Source organism: Gopherus evgoodei, chromosome 5 (assembly GCF_007399415.2).
Source record: "Gopherus evgoodei ecotype Sinaloan lineage chromosome 5, rGopEvg1_v1.p, whole genome shotgun sequence".
NCBI classification, from domain to species: Eukaryota; Metazoa; Chordata; order Testudines; family Testudinidae; genus Gopherus; species Gopherus evgoodei.
The window spans coordinates 71,487,557-71,502,087 of record NC_044326.1 but is presented as its reverse complement, the minus strand read 5'-3'; the positions used below and the strand labels follow the sequence as shown (position 1 = coordinate 71,502,087).

Here is a 14,531-nt window from a genome sequence, read left to right as displayed (position 1 = left end):
GACAATTAAAGCACTATAGTGGCACTGCTGCAGCACTTCAGTGTAGATACTACCTACCCTGCCAGAGGGATTCTCCTATCTGTGTAGGTAATCCACTTCCCTGGTGGGTTGTAGCTAGGTTGACGGAAGAATTCTTCCATTGATCTAGTCCTGTTTCCACTGAAGTAGTAGCTTCCTTTACAAATTGGTTCATATTACATTGTGATATTTTCAGCTCTTGAATTAAGAGTTAGAATTCCTGCTTATAAAAGGCAAGGTGGCATTGTTCATTTTCTGAAAAAGCTAGTAAAATACATGTATACTATTTTAAAGACTCTTGCTTGAATGATAAATCATTTTAAAAGGGATTTTGTGTGTGGGAGGGGGAGATCTGATCACTTTTGGTCTAGGCTTTGAACTGATCAGTGGTTTAAAATTAACAGTTTGTTCTTACTCTCCATTTTTCTTCTCTTTTGCGCTTTGCTGTGCTGTTTGACTTTCCCTGATTCCACTTTAGCCATCAAGTTATGGTTGAGATGTCGTTGTGTTTATCTTCAGCAGTAATACAAAATCACAGTTCCATAGTAGGAACTAGTATGCAGAAATCCCTGTGCTACTTCTGGGCAGGTGTCTTGCCCTACAGCGTTTAAAATAAGGTGTTATGGAAACTGGTGATGTTACTTATTTATTTGTTTGGCATCTGAAAAGGCCTAGTTGAAAAGGACAGAGTAAAAACAGAGACTGGTAAGGCAGATAACATTAACTTTTGAAATCGCACTGATCCTTCTTTAGAATTGCTTATGGTATCATATTAGTGATGGGCAATTCCTTCCTTCATTGGTGTGTATATATTTTCATAAGTCCTCTTAAAATCTATGAATATCTTTCCTAGGGAATAGGGAAGGGAAAATGACTTCAAGTCATTTTGGGGTCTATCTAGTCCTCAGAATGAGGTAGAGTACCCTTACTTGAACTGCCCCAGTTTCCTAGGAACTGTGGGCAGATGATGATAGCCATAGCCTAGACCCTCTTCCCAGCATTTGGCCATTTCCCCCCCATACACACTCGGGGCCACAAGTGCACGTGTGTGAAGGGAGGAGTGTGTGGATCCATTCTGCTAGCTCTCTGCCACGTGGGAGAACTTCATGCCGAACTACAGATGGAGCAGAAAATCAGATCCCAACTCTTAACTGGAGGTTCTGTTTGCAGGCTGAGGACACGGCCGGTTCCAGGCTCATGTTTCTTCCCTCTTGTTAATATTTACTGTGTTGTGTCTGTTTACAATTCACCGTTCTAGTGATAACAGAAGCAAAATCAGCATTTAAACACCTCAGCGTCCTTAATGTCCTCTGTTAGCTTTCCTTCCCCACTAAGTAGAGGACATACACTTTCCTTTCTTTCTCCTGCTCCTGTTTATAGAACCTCTTTTTACTGCCTTTATATGTCCCTTGCTAGATGTAAGCCATTTTGTGCCTTAGCCTTCCTGATTTTGTCCCTATGTGTTTGTACTCATATCACAATTCAGAGCAAGTGCACCTGTATTCCTCCTCTGTGATCCCTTGAAAGTACCCACTGGAGGCTCCCAGTTCCTCAGCCTTCACTATTCTTGGATAGAGAGAGGCCTGTGTCTCTTTCACTCTTGATCTGTACTGATCCCAGCAAGCCAGACTGTCTAAATAGGCCAGTGTCTGTGCTTTGCTTTCTCTGAACACTGTGAATGCTAGCAATTACAGATAGTTACAAGTTACCACACAGCTCTTTCTAAAAAGCATGTTTGTTCTTATGGTGAAAGCATTAAAGAGAAAACATATTAAAAGCAATAAAAGAATCTACACACATGCTAATAAGCTTATCAGAGTTCACACCCTTTCCCCCCGCCATGCCCCGGCAAACTCCAACAGGGATTCCTGTGGGAGAAGGTCTTTCAAATCCCACCATGAGTTTTTCTGTGGTTACAAATTCATAACAGTCTTAGTTCAGAACTAGAACAACCATGAATAGTGCAGTTATACAGCTCGTGCCTTTGATCTTGGCCTCCTGCAACATGTGAGCACCAGACAAAGGCCCACTCTTCAGGGTGTACCTTCCAAAGGCTAGGTTTTTAAATAACTGGGGATGGAGAATTTGTATTCACCTCTCCCTAATATTGCCCAGGAAATAGTTCACATGTATTGTCCTAAAAGGCTATTCTTGTCACCACATTCTTCAGTATAGTTCTTTGATCATTCATACCTATAATAACCTTTGCATTTAATACAATGGACTTCAAGGATACTCCAACTTAATTCATTAAGATTTTCCAAGAATATTGCAGGAAACTACTAATCTGTCACATGAACCTTGGCAAATTGTCCATGTTTCTTTTTTGTAGGATACATTTTTTTATTTTTGTTTTAAAGAGCTGTTGGAGCAATACTGACCTCTTAGAATTTTTCCTGGACATGAGATTAAAAGTCAATTTTCATCAGTCTTACACACAAATTAATGGATTATGATTTTAACTGGCCTCTTTTAAAAATAAAAGAAGCGAAGTCCAGGAAATGGTTTTAAAATGGTTTTAAAAACTTGTTAAGCAGTATAGAAACAACAAAAGAAAAGGCTTTCTTCAGCTGTTGAAAAGGGAAGTCTTGGAGATGTCTACAGTCCTTCAATGCAAGTTTTCACAGCCATAGATTCTGCCCTATTGCAAAATTCCTTCACTTCCTTTCCACAGAATTTGGCTCTGAAATAGTACAAAATTGCAAAAACCTTGCTTCATGTTCATAAGCAAAACACGGGTGGGAGGGAAAGGGTGTGCACATGTACATTTCATGGAATCTAATCCCTTAATAGGTTTTGTTAGAGAAATTATGCTGTCTGAATGCAACTGTTAAGAAGTGGCTTACAAGATCATTGTATTTAATTCTCATCTAGAATGATTGAGGGCATGTAAGATAAAGCCTCAAAAATCACCATGGTATATTTTTCACCCCTTAACTGTATTTACTTGATATAAGGGAGGTGAGGGACCTACACACACACATTCTAATTATTCTTTTGATACCATCAACTGTGTGTGTATATATGTATATGTGTGTATATTATATATATTATAGTGAGGTTTTGTTTTCCTTTCCTGTTAGATATTTTTAAAGGGTCACCTAGGCCTATCAAAAATCCAGAAGAGGACTTCAGATGGATATAGACTAAGTACCATATTTACTCATGCATTAGATTAATGAGCTGGGGCTCCAGCTAGCTTGTTACATTGTATTTGGATTTATATCTACTCTTTTTCCTAAATTAATTTTAGTGAATGTATTTATTAAACTATGTTGTGGTTGCAAGGAAGATTCTTAGTACATTAGAATTGTAAATACTATCAAGTAAAGTAAATAGAAAATCATTAACAAAAGTATGTCTAAATGCAAGTTAGCTGTAGGCTGCAACACTAACTGCTTTCCATGTGGTTTGATCTTATTTAAATGTTGTTCAATGAGCGAGAATGATCCCAGGTGTAGGGTTTCACAGGAAGGTATGATCACAGAGGGCAGAGTTGTACTTAATTTTGTTAGGGTAGTATACAGCATGGACTCCCACGTTCTTTTGAAAATGTGCTTTTAAATTCTTAGTTCAACACTCGTGGACTATAAACTGAATCAGTCACGTGGAATTATTAGAATTCATATCAGTGAGTTCAGTGCCCGAGCAGGAACATTTTCATCTACAGAAGTGACAGTTTATCAAGCAATAATTTTTGTTCAGTAGTTTTCTCAGTTGTTAACCTAATACAGAGAAAATTGGTTAACAAGTAGAAACTGTCTCTTACCAGAACACTAGAATCTATTATTTTGGTGAAAATACTAACATAAACAAACCTCCTCTCTATCAAATTGCTCCTGGCATTCATCAAAAATCAGTTGCAATGTGAATTTTATGTGAAGGAGCAAATGGTTTCTATAGAAGGAAGGTCTACAATGAATTTCACAAGCCTCCTTAAGAGTAGAGAACATATATGTGGAAGGGTATGGATTCTAAATAAACATCTTGGGTTTTGTTTTTGCTAAAAATAGTTTAAACACTACCTCTAGCTCTGTAGTTTCTAAGAATATGCATTTTTTTTTATTAAAAGATAATGGAATGACTGCTTTTCTGACCTCGGTAATACAGACTGGATTGCATTTCCAGTGATAGGCTTGTAAGTTACTTGTCCCTACTGTAAGAATTAAGCAATGACCTATATTAGGTCATCTTAGAATTTAAAATTGTCATGATAGAAATGTGAATATAGTAATTAATTACTTCTGTGGCAGAGATTTTCCTTTCCCTCCTCTGACTCAGTTTTCAGTCTAGTAATAGGTACTCTTGGGACAGTTACAACTACTGCAGTATTTAGAGATACTTGATTACTCTATGAATTCAAATATTAGTTTCCTGTCATTAGAAAAAACAGTATTTCAAACAATCAAGGAAAATCAAATAAGCATGACTGACAGATCTAAATCTGATTGCCAAAATGTTTATGCAGATTTCTGGCATAAAAACAAAGCAATCAAACATCACTGAGCTAATGCATGCAGCTGCCTTACTTTTCTTTTCCTTCCACTCCCCCACTCCTCATTGCATGTAATAAGCTGGATGTATTTTAGTCTTGTACTGCAAAACCATTGAGTATCACCCATGTTTGCGCTGCCAGTAACACTGTCTACATTCTTAATGGAAGAGGACTGAGTCCTGTGTTCATTCAGTTCATATACTTTAAATATATGAGATTAATAACCATTTTTAGTGCAATATAAGATTTTAGAGTGGTCACAGTGTTGTTCAGTGGAATGCTGATCAAATGTTGCTTCCCTAGGGTTGCCTTTCAAGCAAATCTTTGTTTCCATTGATGCACACTTGAAAACATTTGTAAGATGCATAAATATGAATATGCTTTCCATTTTGCATAACTTTTTGGCTTGAAGCTGCAATTAACAGAACAGACCCACTTTTTACATTCAATTTAAGTGGCAGTTTTCATATCCGCTAGATAGCAGTAAACACGTATAATATCCCACCTTGCTTGCGTTTCCATGTCTACATAATTTCTAAGCAAGTTTTATTAAATTAAGAGTTTGGAAAAAATCTTCAGTGACATTTGAAATTACCTTTTCAGTGCCATACAGTCTGTCAGATTTGGATTTTATTTCCTGTCTACTACTTTTATTTAATGATACTTTATCTTTTCATTTTTAAGAGCCTTTTCCAAAAAGAGTCACAGACAAAAAAATCTTTTACTGTTGGAGGCAGGTAAAATATATTGTGGAAGCAGGGCTCAAAATTGGCTTGTGCATGTTGGCACCATTTATCTGTACCACTTCCATACTTTTTACCTGCAGGAGAACCTTGACAAAGTGGCAGGGAACATTGCTTGGGCTAATTTCCACATCATGAGGAAATGTGCTGACTGGTGTTCTGTTCTCTCTGACTGTGTTTAGGCAGAGAGCATGAAAACTGTTGACCATTCTGTTCCCTCAGGCAGAAGGGTATAGCTGAGCCTAAGTAATCTGAGGGCAGGGGACGGGAGGTAAGGTGGAAATTTGGCTTGTAACTGGAAGTGGAAAGGGCCATATAGAAATTCCAGCTCCATTATCCAAGGAAGAGAGGATAGGGAGTATGTTATGGTTCAATGGGTAGGAGATAGCATAGTGGACAAGGCAGTATGGTCCAGAGGTTAAGATGCAGGACAGTAATCTTATGACTAGATTTTATATAGCCCCTGTGGAAACTGTCATGCGTGATCTACCTATTCCAGATGAGACCTGTCTCTGGGGGCTTGTCTCCACTTACCGAGGTATCGATGCACGGCAATTGAACCACTGGGGGTCAATTTTAGTGGGTCTAGTGAAGACCTGCTAAATCAGCCGCCAATCGCTCTCCCATGGACCCTGGTACTCACCTTATGCTGCTCATTCCAGTGAAGTTGACATGAGATTTTCTCCCGTAAACCCAGCACATTGTAGACACTGCAATAAGTCGACCTAAAATACATCAACTTCAGCTATGTTATTCACGTAGCTAGACTTGTGTAACTTAAGTTGACTTAGCGCCATAGTGTAGACCTGCCCTGGGTGTGTCAGTTAGAAGTCAGGTCTAGTGGCCTCTTTCTGAAGATTTTGGAAGCATTTCCTGTCAGTTTGATCTTTTTAAAGCAAAAAAATTGTTTTACTATGTGGATGAAATAATATTTGAAACTGAAAAAAGGATCAAAGTTTGGTGTGCATGTGGTTAAACACAGTGGAAATGTGCTGCTAACCAGTGTACGTTCTGAGACAAATTCTGCCCTTTAGCTATGTGACTCTGCAATCAATAGGAATAGCATGTTTGTAACCAATGGCACAATTGTGTCCTGTGGTGATGACTTAACTCAAACTATTCCTAATGATGATAAATAAAAAAATTATAGCATTTGCTACTGTTAAATGTATTGGCCCTGAAAGTGGGGCCGATTAACTGTGCTTGGGAAGGGTCCTGAGGCAGTGGGGGGGGGGGAAAGGAGACTTTATGCCACCTTTTTTGAAGCTTCACAATTCTGAGGCTGGCCAACTGAACTTCAACATAAATTAAAGGAGTCCTAAATTGTTCTAATTTATAATACACCTAGCTTCCTGTGGCCCCAAGCGAATGGCCTGACAGCTGAGAATAGCCATAGCCTAGAAATATCCTTTCCCAAGAAACTGGGGCTGGACTATGTAAGGCCAATATGCTAGCAGTACTTCTTGCCCCTTCTCTGGTTCCCACTATACCAGGGCCAGATCTACTGGCTTTATCGGCCTTTTGCATTAGTGGAGCAAAGCAAAGGGGCTGGAATAGACCCAAGAATGTGATCCTTTTTTGTGTACCAATAGTTTGTGTTTAAGAGCCCCATTGAGGTGTGCTGAGCACTTACACCGTTGTGAGCAATGATTAAATTGCTGGACAGCTCTTGAGTTTACAGGATTGGGAGAAGTTGTGTGTGTCCTGGGTGTTTTGTAAACTGCTCACTTTCAGTGAATCATCCTCCTTCCCTTTACAATACCCTCTTGCTATGAAAAATCCATGAGAGTGAGAAATACAAGATCGAAGCAGAGTATAGTTTTAATGTTGTTGTGTGGCTATTAGTCATTTAGTCAAGAAAGAAATTATGTCGCTTTCTTGCTGAATTTTCAGGTCCAGCTAGACTTGATTTACTGCATGTGGAGTTCAATATGTGCCTTGTATTAGCCAAATACCTTGCAGACAAGAATGGCAAACTCAAAAATTAGTGCTACAAAATATTTAATCTCCTTTACAGTTGTATTGTACAATACCTGGTACAGAATTAAACTTGTTAGAAACCAATTTTATATTAATTTTCAGTTGAAAGGATGCTGCAATTCCTATATTAGATCATAAATGCCTCTATGCTTTAATAATAAAAAAAATTATCCTCCTTTTCTACAGACATTTCCACTGGGCCTGGGAGATGGACAGCTCTATACCTGGACAGATGGCTTGAAAAGAAAGGACTGGCATAACTATGAAAGTATTCAGAAAGATGCTATGCGTACAGGTATGGTGCTCAGAATAAATGTAAACCTCTCACTTGTTTTTCCAATGAGGCATTTTTCCATTAGAGTATTTGCTGATGCTAGCTTTCTGATGTTTGCTCACATCTCACTGCACTATCTCATCAGGACATGAGATTTCAAGTTGAGATGTTCTACCAAGTAGAAATAAAACCTTGATTGGCAGAATAGGTAGGTGAAAAGAAAAACAAGTTTTACTAGCCCTTATATAGTAGTTGCATCTTTATCATGCTAGCTATAAGTGAAAATTTATTCTGTTCTTTTTTAAACCACTCTTGATATCGTAAGTAAATAGACTAGAAGCTATGGTTCTGCCCCCAACCCCCTAAAAAGAAAAAGATGCTTTACTTGAACTGTTCCAAAATCATTGTTGTTGGAAGGTCAGTTCTCACCCAGTATCAAGATCCTCAAGGTTATATTGGGCACAGATGAATCCAAATAATTTCTAAGCCTACTAATATGTTGGTTAACACTAACCATACTCGTGGTCTTCATCCGTCTTATTTACTCTGGTCTTCAGACCACAAAGAGATCTAATAGTATGATAACCCTCTTCATATGGCTATATGTCACAGATGGAGGGGTAATGTCAGTGTTATTCCTTGAAGTGCTTCTCCCACTCATAAACACAGAAATATGCTTCAATTTACCACTTTTTTGTTGCTTTTAATGTAAGTTATAACTACTCTATATGAAAGGGATTACATTAAAAGGAGTACTAGAATCACAGAAATTTAGGGCTGGATAGGTCCTCAAAGTAATGTCCTGCCTAATCACGGGAAGCTGGACCAAGTAAACCTAGTCCATCTCCAACAGGTGCTTTGTGAAACCTGTTCTTAAAAACCTCCAAAGACAAGGATTGCACAGATTCCCTTTGGAGGTTTATTCCAAAGCTTAACTACTCAGTTTTAGAAAGTTTTTGTCCTGATACCTTACCTAAATCTCCCTTGTTGCAGATTAAGCCATTACTACTTGCCCTACTTTCAGTGGACATGGAATATGGTTGATCAGCATTCTCTTTATAACAGCCCTTAACATATTTTGAAGTCTATCAAGTCTCACCGCTTTTCTCAAGACTAAATATGCCCATTTTTTTTAACCTTTCCTCATAGGTCAGGTTTTTAAACATTTTTGTTACTCTCCTCTGGACAATCTCCAATTTGTTGACATGTTTCCTAAAGTCTTGTATACAGAATTAGACACAATACTCCAGCTGAGGCCTCACCAGTGCCAAGTGGAATGGAATAATTCCATTCCATGTCTTATGTACAACATTCTTGTTAATACACCCCAAAATATTAGACATTTATTTATTTATTTTATTTGGAATTATATCATGTTGTTGTTGATTCATGCAATTTGTGATCCTCTCCAACCCCAAGATACTTTTCAGCAGTAGTACCGCCTCACCAGTTATTCCCCATCTTGTAGTTATGCATTTGTTTTTTCCTTCCTAAGTATGTTACTTTGCACTTGTCTTTATTGAATATCATCTTGTTGATTTTAGATCAATTCTCCAATTTGTCAAGGTTTTGAATTCTAATCCTGTCCTCCAGAGTGCTTGCAATTCTTCCCAGTTTGGTGTCCTCTGCAAATTTTGAAATTTGATAAGCATTTTATCCAAGTCATCAATGAAAACATGTAATAGTACCAGATCCAGGACTGACCCCTGTGGATCTCTATTAGATACAACATCCCAGTTTGAAAGTGAACCATTGATAATTAAGTACTCTGAGTACGGTCTGTCAACCAATTGTGCACCCACCTTATAATAATTTCATCTAGGCAGCATTTCTCTAGTTGGCTTATAAGAGTGTCATGTAGGACTGTGACAAAAACCTTATTAAAATCTAGATCTCTTCCACTGCTTCCCCTATATCCACTAAGTCAGTAACCCTGTCAAAAAGTGAGGCGCAATAGTCAAATCCTGCCCGTATCAGAACAGTGATTGAAAGTTGGTGTGCTGTGGCAGTTTGACTTCTGTGAAATGAGTTTTGTTGTCTGAATCAAGTTGCTAGTGTTCAGTGTCCACGACCCAGAAAGAACCGTTACAGCTTACTCTAATTGACAATGTTGTTAGGCTCAGTAACTGATCTTGCAAGGTTCTGAGCACTCTCACTGCAATCCAGTAAAGCATTTTAACATGCTTAATTTTATAATCCCACTGACTTTTTTTAACAAGAGGAACACCGCGTCTAAAAAAATGTATCCTCTAATCTCCCCATGTATGTCTTGTGAATAGGAGTGGAACATGCAAAATTGTTACAGGAAAATATGCAATAGACATATCAGGTTGGACAAGTGTTCATTCTCATCCAGTATTCAATCTCTGATAGTGACAGAGTACCAGATGCTTCAAAGAAAAGTGCAAAAAAATCAATGGAATTACAAGCATTTTTATTCTTGTGTGTTGGTGGGGCTGTGTCTTGCTGAGGAGTGTCATATGCTTGCTAACTGAGGTGGAAAAAAGTTTAACAAACCACTTGATATTTTGGCAGCATGTCACTGATCTGTTGGTGTATTATGACTAATTAGAATATTACCAATTCCTGTCCAAGGCACTGGAGTTCTAAACTGTCTGTAAAGAACCATGCACAACTGTGGCATTGCATGAATACTAATAATCATAATAGTCTGTAGCATAATGTCAGCTGAGAAATTAGGAGAGACTGTAACGTAATTGTACCATCCAAGAGTCATCATCCTAATCTTCATGCTTAGCAGTTAAATAAAATTCTAAAATATTTTCTTATTGTCAATAATAATTAAAATATATTGATGTATTTATGGCTTTAGCTTCCTTGCTGTAGCAATCACTGCAAGATTTCTTAGACAGTCGACTTTGGCAGGCACTGTCTAAACAGTATTCATTATTATTCATTAGATTAAAATTAACTTTTAATGAAATCTTTCCTTTGACAGTCACAATATAATAAAGCAGGTGAAAAGTTGGAGTGCAAGAGACTCTAAATGCTTTCTGTTGGGACATACTGTATTATTTTTTCTTACTACCAGAACAAAATTTATCTGAAATCTACTTCTGGTTAAAATTATCTAGGGAATAATCCTCTCAATATGAAGACATGAAAATGGCAGCAATGAAAAGACTCCTCCTGAGATTTCAGAAATGTCAGTCACAACTCACTACATTGAAAAATATAAATGAAGTATTTTTAAAATTCAGTTTCACTATTTATCTCTAAAGCTCACAGTTTTCAAGGTACAGGGGATATTAATTTCATAAATCTAATTATGGAGAGATGCTCATCTAGCTGTGATTTAAGGTTATTGTTACAAGTTTTGTTCTAAAGCCGAATTTTGACCCTCTCCTAGTTTCACTGAAGGAAAACCAATGTGCCTGTAATTATGCACTTGTAGCTCTCTATCCAGGAGGAAAATTGGGACAATTTGGGGTTAAATAGACAAAGCATTTGCAAGACACGACAGATGTATATCAATTTATATAAAATATTGTTGGTGTCATATCTTTTAAATGCTTTGGCCTATAAATTCTGAATTTGATTTGTTTCCTCAACAGGACTGCCCCTTTAAAATCATTGGGGCCTCTGAGCTACTGGGGTCCATTTGTGGTGTGATTTGTTAGTCTCAAGGTCTAATAAACCATATTCCAAAGTCACATATGTGAGCAGGGATAATATCCAGGAAGGATGTTGGTGTGGGATGGCTCTGAGTTGGAGGAAAAAGAGACAGGCTCTGATGTGATGAGGTGTTGATGAGCAGAGGACTATGGTGAGAACTGGGGTATATCTACCCAGTCTAAGCCCAGATCTACAGACTTGGGCTTGCACTACAGTGCTAAAATCAGCCGTGTAAACATTGCAGCCTGAGCTGGAGGTGGGACCTAGGGAGGGAGATGAGTTTCAGAGCCTGACTTGCAGTGCAGGCTGCAATGTTTACACTGCTGCTTTTAGCAACAGTGCAAACCCAAGTCTGTAGACTTGCGATCTGAGACTCGCTGCCACGGGTTTTAAAATGCAGTATAGACATACCGTTAGTTGAGGGCTCCTGCAGAGATTGAGCCCCTCAGAAACTAACCTTTCTTCTTTGAGTGATTATCCACACAGATTCCACTCTTTTTGCACGCATGTGACCCATATGCAGCACAAAACTGGATTCTTTTGGGGGTGTGCCTGCATTCTTGGTCCCCTTGTATCCACTCACCTGAAAGCATAAAGTGCAAAGCTGGCCCAGCCATGCCTCCACTCCTCCTTATTACTTATAGCAGCAGACTTGAATCCCCTACAGTGTTGGCTTGCTCTTCCCATGATGCAGTTTATTTTTCCTTAGCCTTGTATCGAATCTGTAGTTTTTCTTTTTTTATACCAGCCAGCAAAGAAAAAAATATATAAAGGTAAGTCTGTTAGCCTAGAACCCAGCCCCACGTTCAAGGTATTGGCACTATAACGGAAGCCAAGTCACCAAGATTTAAGACCTGTCCTTCATGAAACATATCAACATCTATTAATGACTGCACTTCCAGTGTTTGCTTTCTCTTGGAGAAGGACATGTCCCAGAGTAGTGTTCAGTCTGTTGCTCTTTTTTAGATTACTCACTGTGAAGAGGAAGGCTACAAAAGGCCTCAGCCATTGGGTTAGTTTATCTTGGTGCATCAGTGAGCAATTTGTTTCTTTATCAGGTTTCCTTCCCATTCTTTCTCCACTATGTTATATCAATAGAAAGGAGCTCCACCTCAAGGATGATCCCAAGTGTATGACACCATCCCTTATACTTGGCAGAAGCAGAAGAGTTGTCAGAGTTGATTTGTCTCAGGCTCATTCATACAAGGGACATAAAAGCCCCAGTGAGGGCTCAGCTTAGGGTTTAGGATCCACTTAAATGGTTTTCCTTGCAGGATCAAGGCTATAGTTTATACAAATGCTTTGAGAATCTTTGAGGTGAAAGATCTTATGTAAACAATAACCCACATCGCTATTTATACTTGTATTCAACGTGGTCATTTAAAAACTTTAAGACAAACACACTTCTGTGAAACAGCAAAATGTCCCATTGATCTTGCCAGGGGACAGTTCCATTCCAACCAGAATAATGCTGTTCTTGACCCAAAACTTCTTCCTGTACTGTACCTTAGAAAATGTATAGTTTTTTTTTAAGAAACTACACCTTTTTCTGCCTACAGTTCTCCATCTGTGATCAACTTAGAAGTTGATTCACAACACTCTTTGATCTTCTTTCTGCTAAAATTTATCTATAGCACCAACATTCAATAAAATATTAAGTAGAACTGCTGCTTTTCAAAGGTTCTAGAGTCAGGTTCTGAGGGAGTAGCAGAATGTGGCCCTTTTGGGAGAACAAGGAATCTAGTTTTGTTTCACGTGACTACAAGTATTTGAGTTGAGTATCAGTGTAATTGGAGAAAGTCCTGTCCTGGAAGTACAGAAATTGGTGTTGAGAAATATCAGGCCAGCCATGACATTGAGCAGGCTTTTCCTTTGAGTCATATGCTGTTCATTTAGTGCTATATTTTGTGTATTTTTTCAGAGCTACTTTTCCTCTGGGGCTAGACCAGTTGTAGGTTTAACTTATTTCAATCAGTGCACAAAGCAGAGTTCAACATAGCTAAGGCTTGGCAATGATGCCCTGAATAAGCAAATGTCTTGGCCGCCTTGGTCCTAATTAAATGTGTTTTCATCAGCTGCCAGAGTTTTGACAATGCCAGAATAGCCAAATAATAACTTCTGATGCCTGGCTGTGCTGAGAGCTGTTGATTAACCAAGTGCACTTGGAGAGTTAGTCCACATAAGTATCCTATTTAAATCAGACAGAAAAAGTATAATTCTGAAAGAATATGGTGTATGGTTCACCATTCTCGTCACAGTGACTGAAATTTCTATCTGGCACATGACTTATAAATATAAACAGAACTGAAGGTAGTTTACCATATGATATTCTTGGATCTCTAGTTGGCTCTGAATTTACAGGTAGCAGCAAATATCAAATGGCTTAAACTGTATGTGAAATGTTTATTTTTCCATATTGCTTCCCAGGTGTGGATATTAATGATTTTTTTTAAAAAGCATTTTTTTGTGTTCTTTTCCCATGATTAAGGCTATTTAAGTCATGGATATTTTTAGTAAAAGTCATTGACAGGTCATGGGCAATAAATAAAAATTCATGCCCCCATAACCTGTCCCTGTCTTGGGGCACCTGCTGGGGGAGGGAGCCGCTACTGCGGGGGAGGGGAGGCAGCGGCACTGTCCACCACTGCCTGGGTGATCCCTGGGGGCAGCAGCGGCCGGTGTGGCTGGGTGTGGGCCGCCTGAGCATCTGGCTGCAGAGCCGCTCCAGCAGCAACCGGTGTGGCTGTCCCCAAGGACACCTGAGCAGCTGGCCTTGGGGTCAGCCACATTGACCACTGCAGAAGTCACGGTAAGTCATGGAATCCATAACTTCTGTGACAAGCACGGAGCCCTACCCATGATTTCTGGTAGTTCAGTGATATCTTTCTTAGGCATCCAGAAAGGAGGTTGCCGCCTTTCCTTTCAGAAATAAACCTTACTGTATTATCTGTGCCTTTTGTAAACTTGAGGTTAGATTACTAGAGTGTATTCTATAGTAGGCTGTCATCAATCCATTTGGAAGTTGGAGGTAGTGTGGAACATAAAGTCCTGCTTATTAATTGGAGTTTCTTGCAGAGCAATCGATCAACTTCCTGTTGAAGTTTAAGGTTTTGACTGTAATCTTTGAATGATGTGGGTGCCAGCTGTTTCAGAGACCACCTTTCTCTGGCATTGCAGTGATTGTGGCATTTGAGGTCATATAAAGCACTTAAGCTAAAAGCATTTCCTGGCACAATGAGGTGGGCTGGTGGCAGGGCATTCTCAGCAAGGGTTTGGAACTGGCTTTCTTCCCTCATCTCTTAGAACCCATATTGTTGGCCAGAAGGTAACTCATCTATTCTCCTTGGGTATTTCGTGGCAAGCCTCATTTATAGAAGACATGACT

The 14,531-nt window shown here is 38.9% G+C and overlaps 1 protein-coding gene across 3 annotated transcripts in view; it reads left to right on the top strand.

The window, feature by feature from the left end:
• The window catches only part of GALNTL6 (polypeptide N-acetylgalactosaminyltransferase like 6), a 964,319-nt gene that overhangs the window by 378,782 nt on the left and 571,006 nt on the right, over window positions 1-14,531 (top strand). For all 3 annotated transcript variants that reach the window (XM_030564387.1, XM_030564388.1, XM_030564389.1), the window contains exon 3: window positions 7,423-7,531. In XM_030564387.1, coding sequence (XP_030420247.1) covers window positions 7,423-7,531 — 109 coding nt within the window. The remainder of the gene's footprint in view (window positions 1-7,422; window positions 7,532-14,531) is intronic.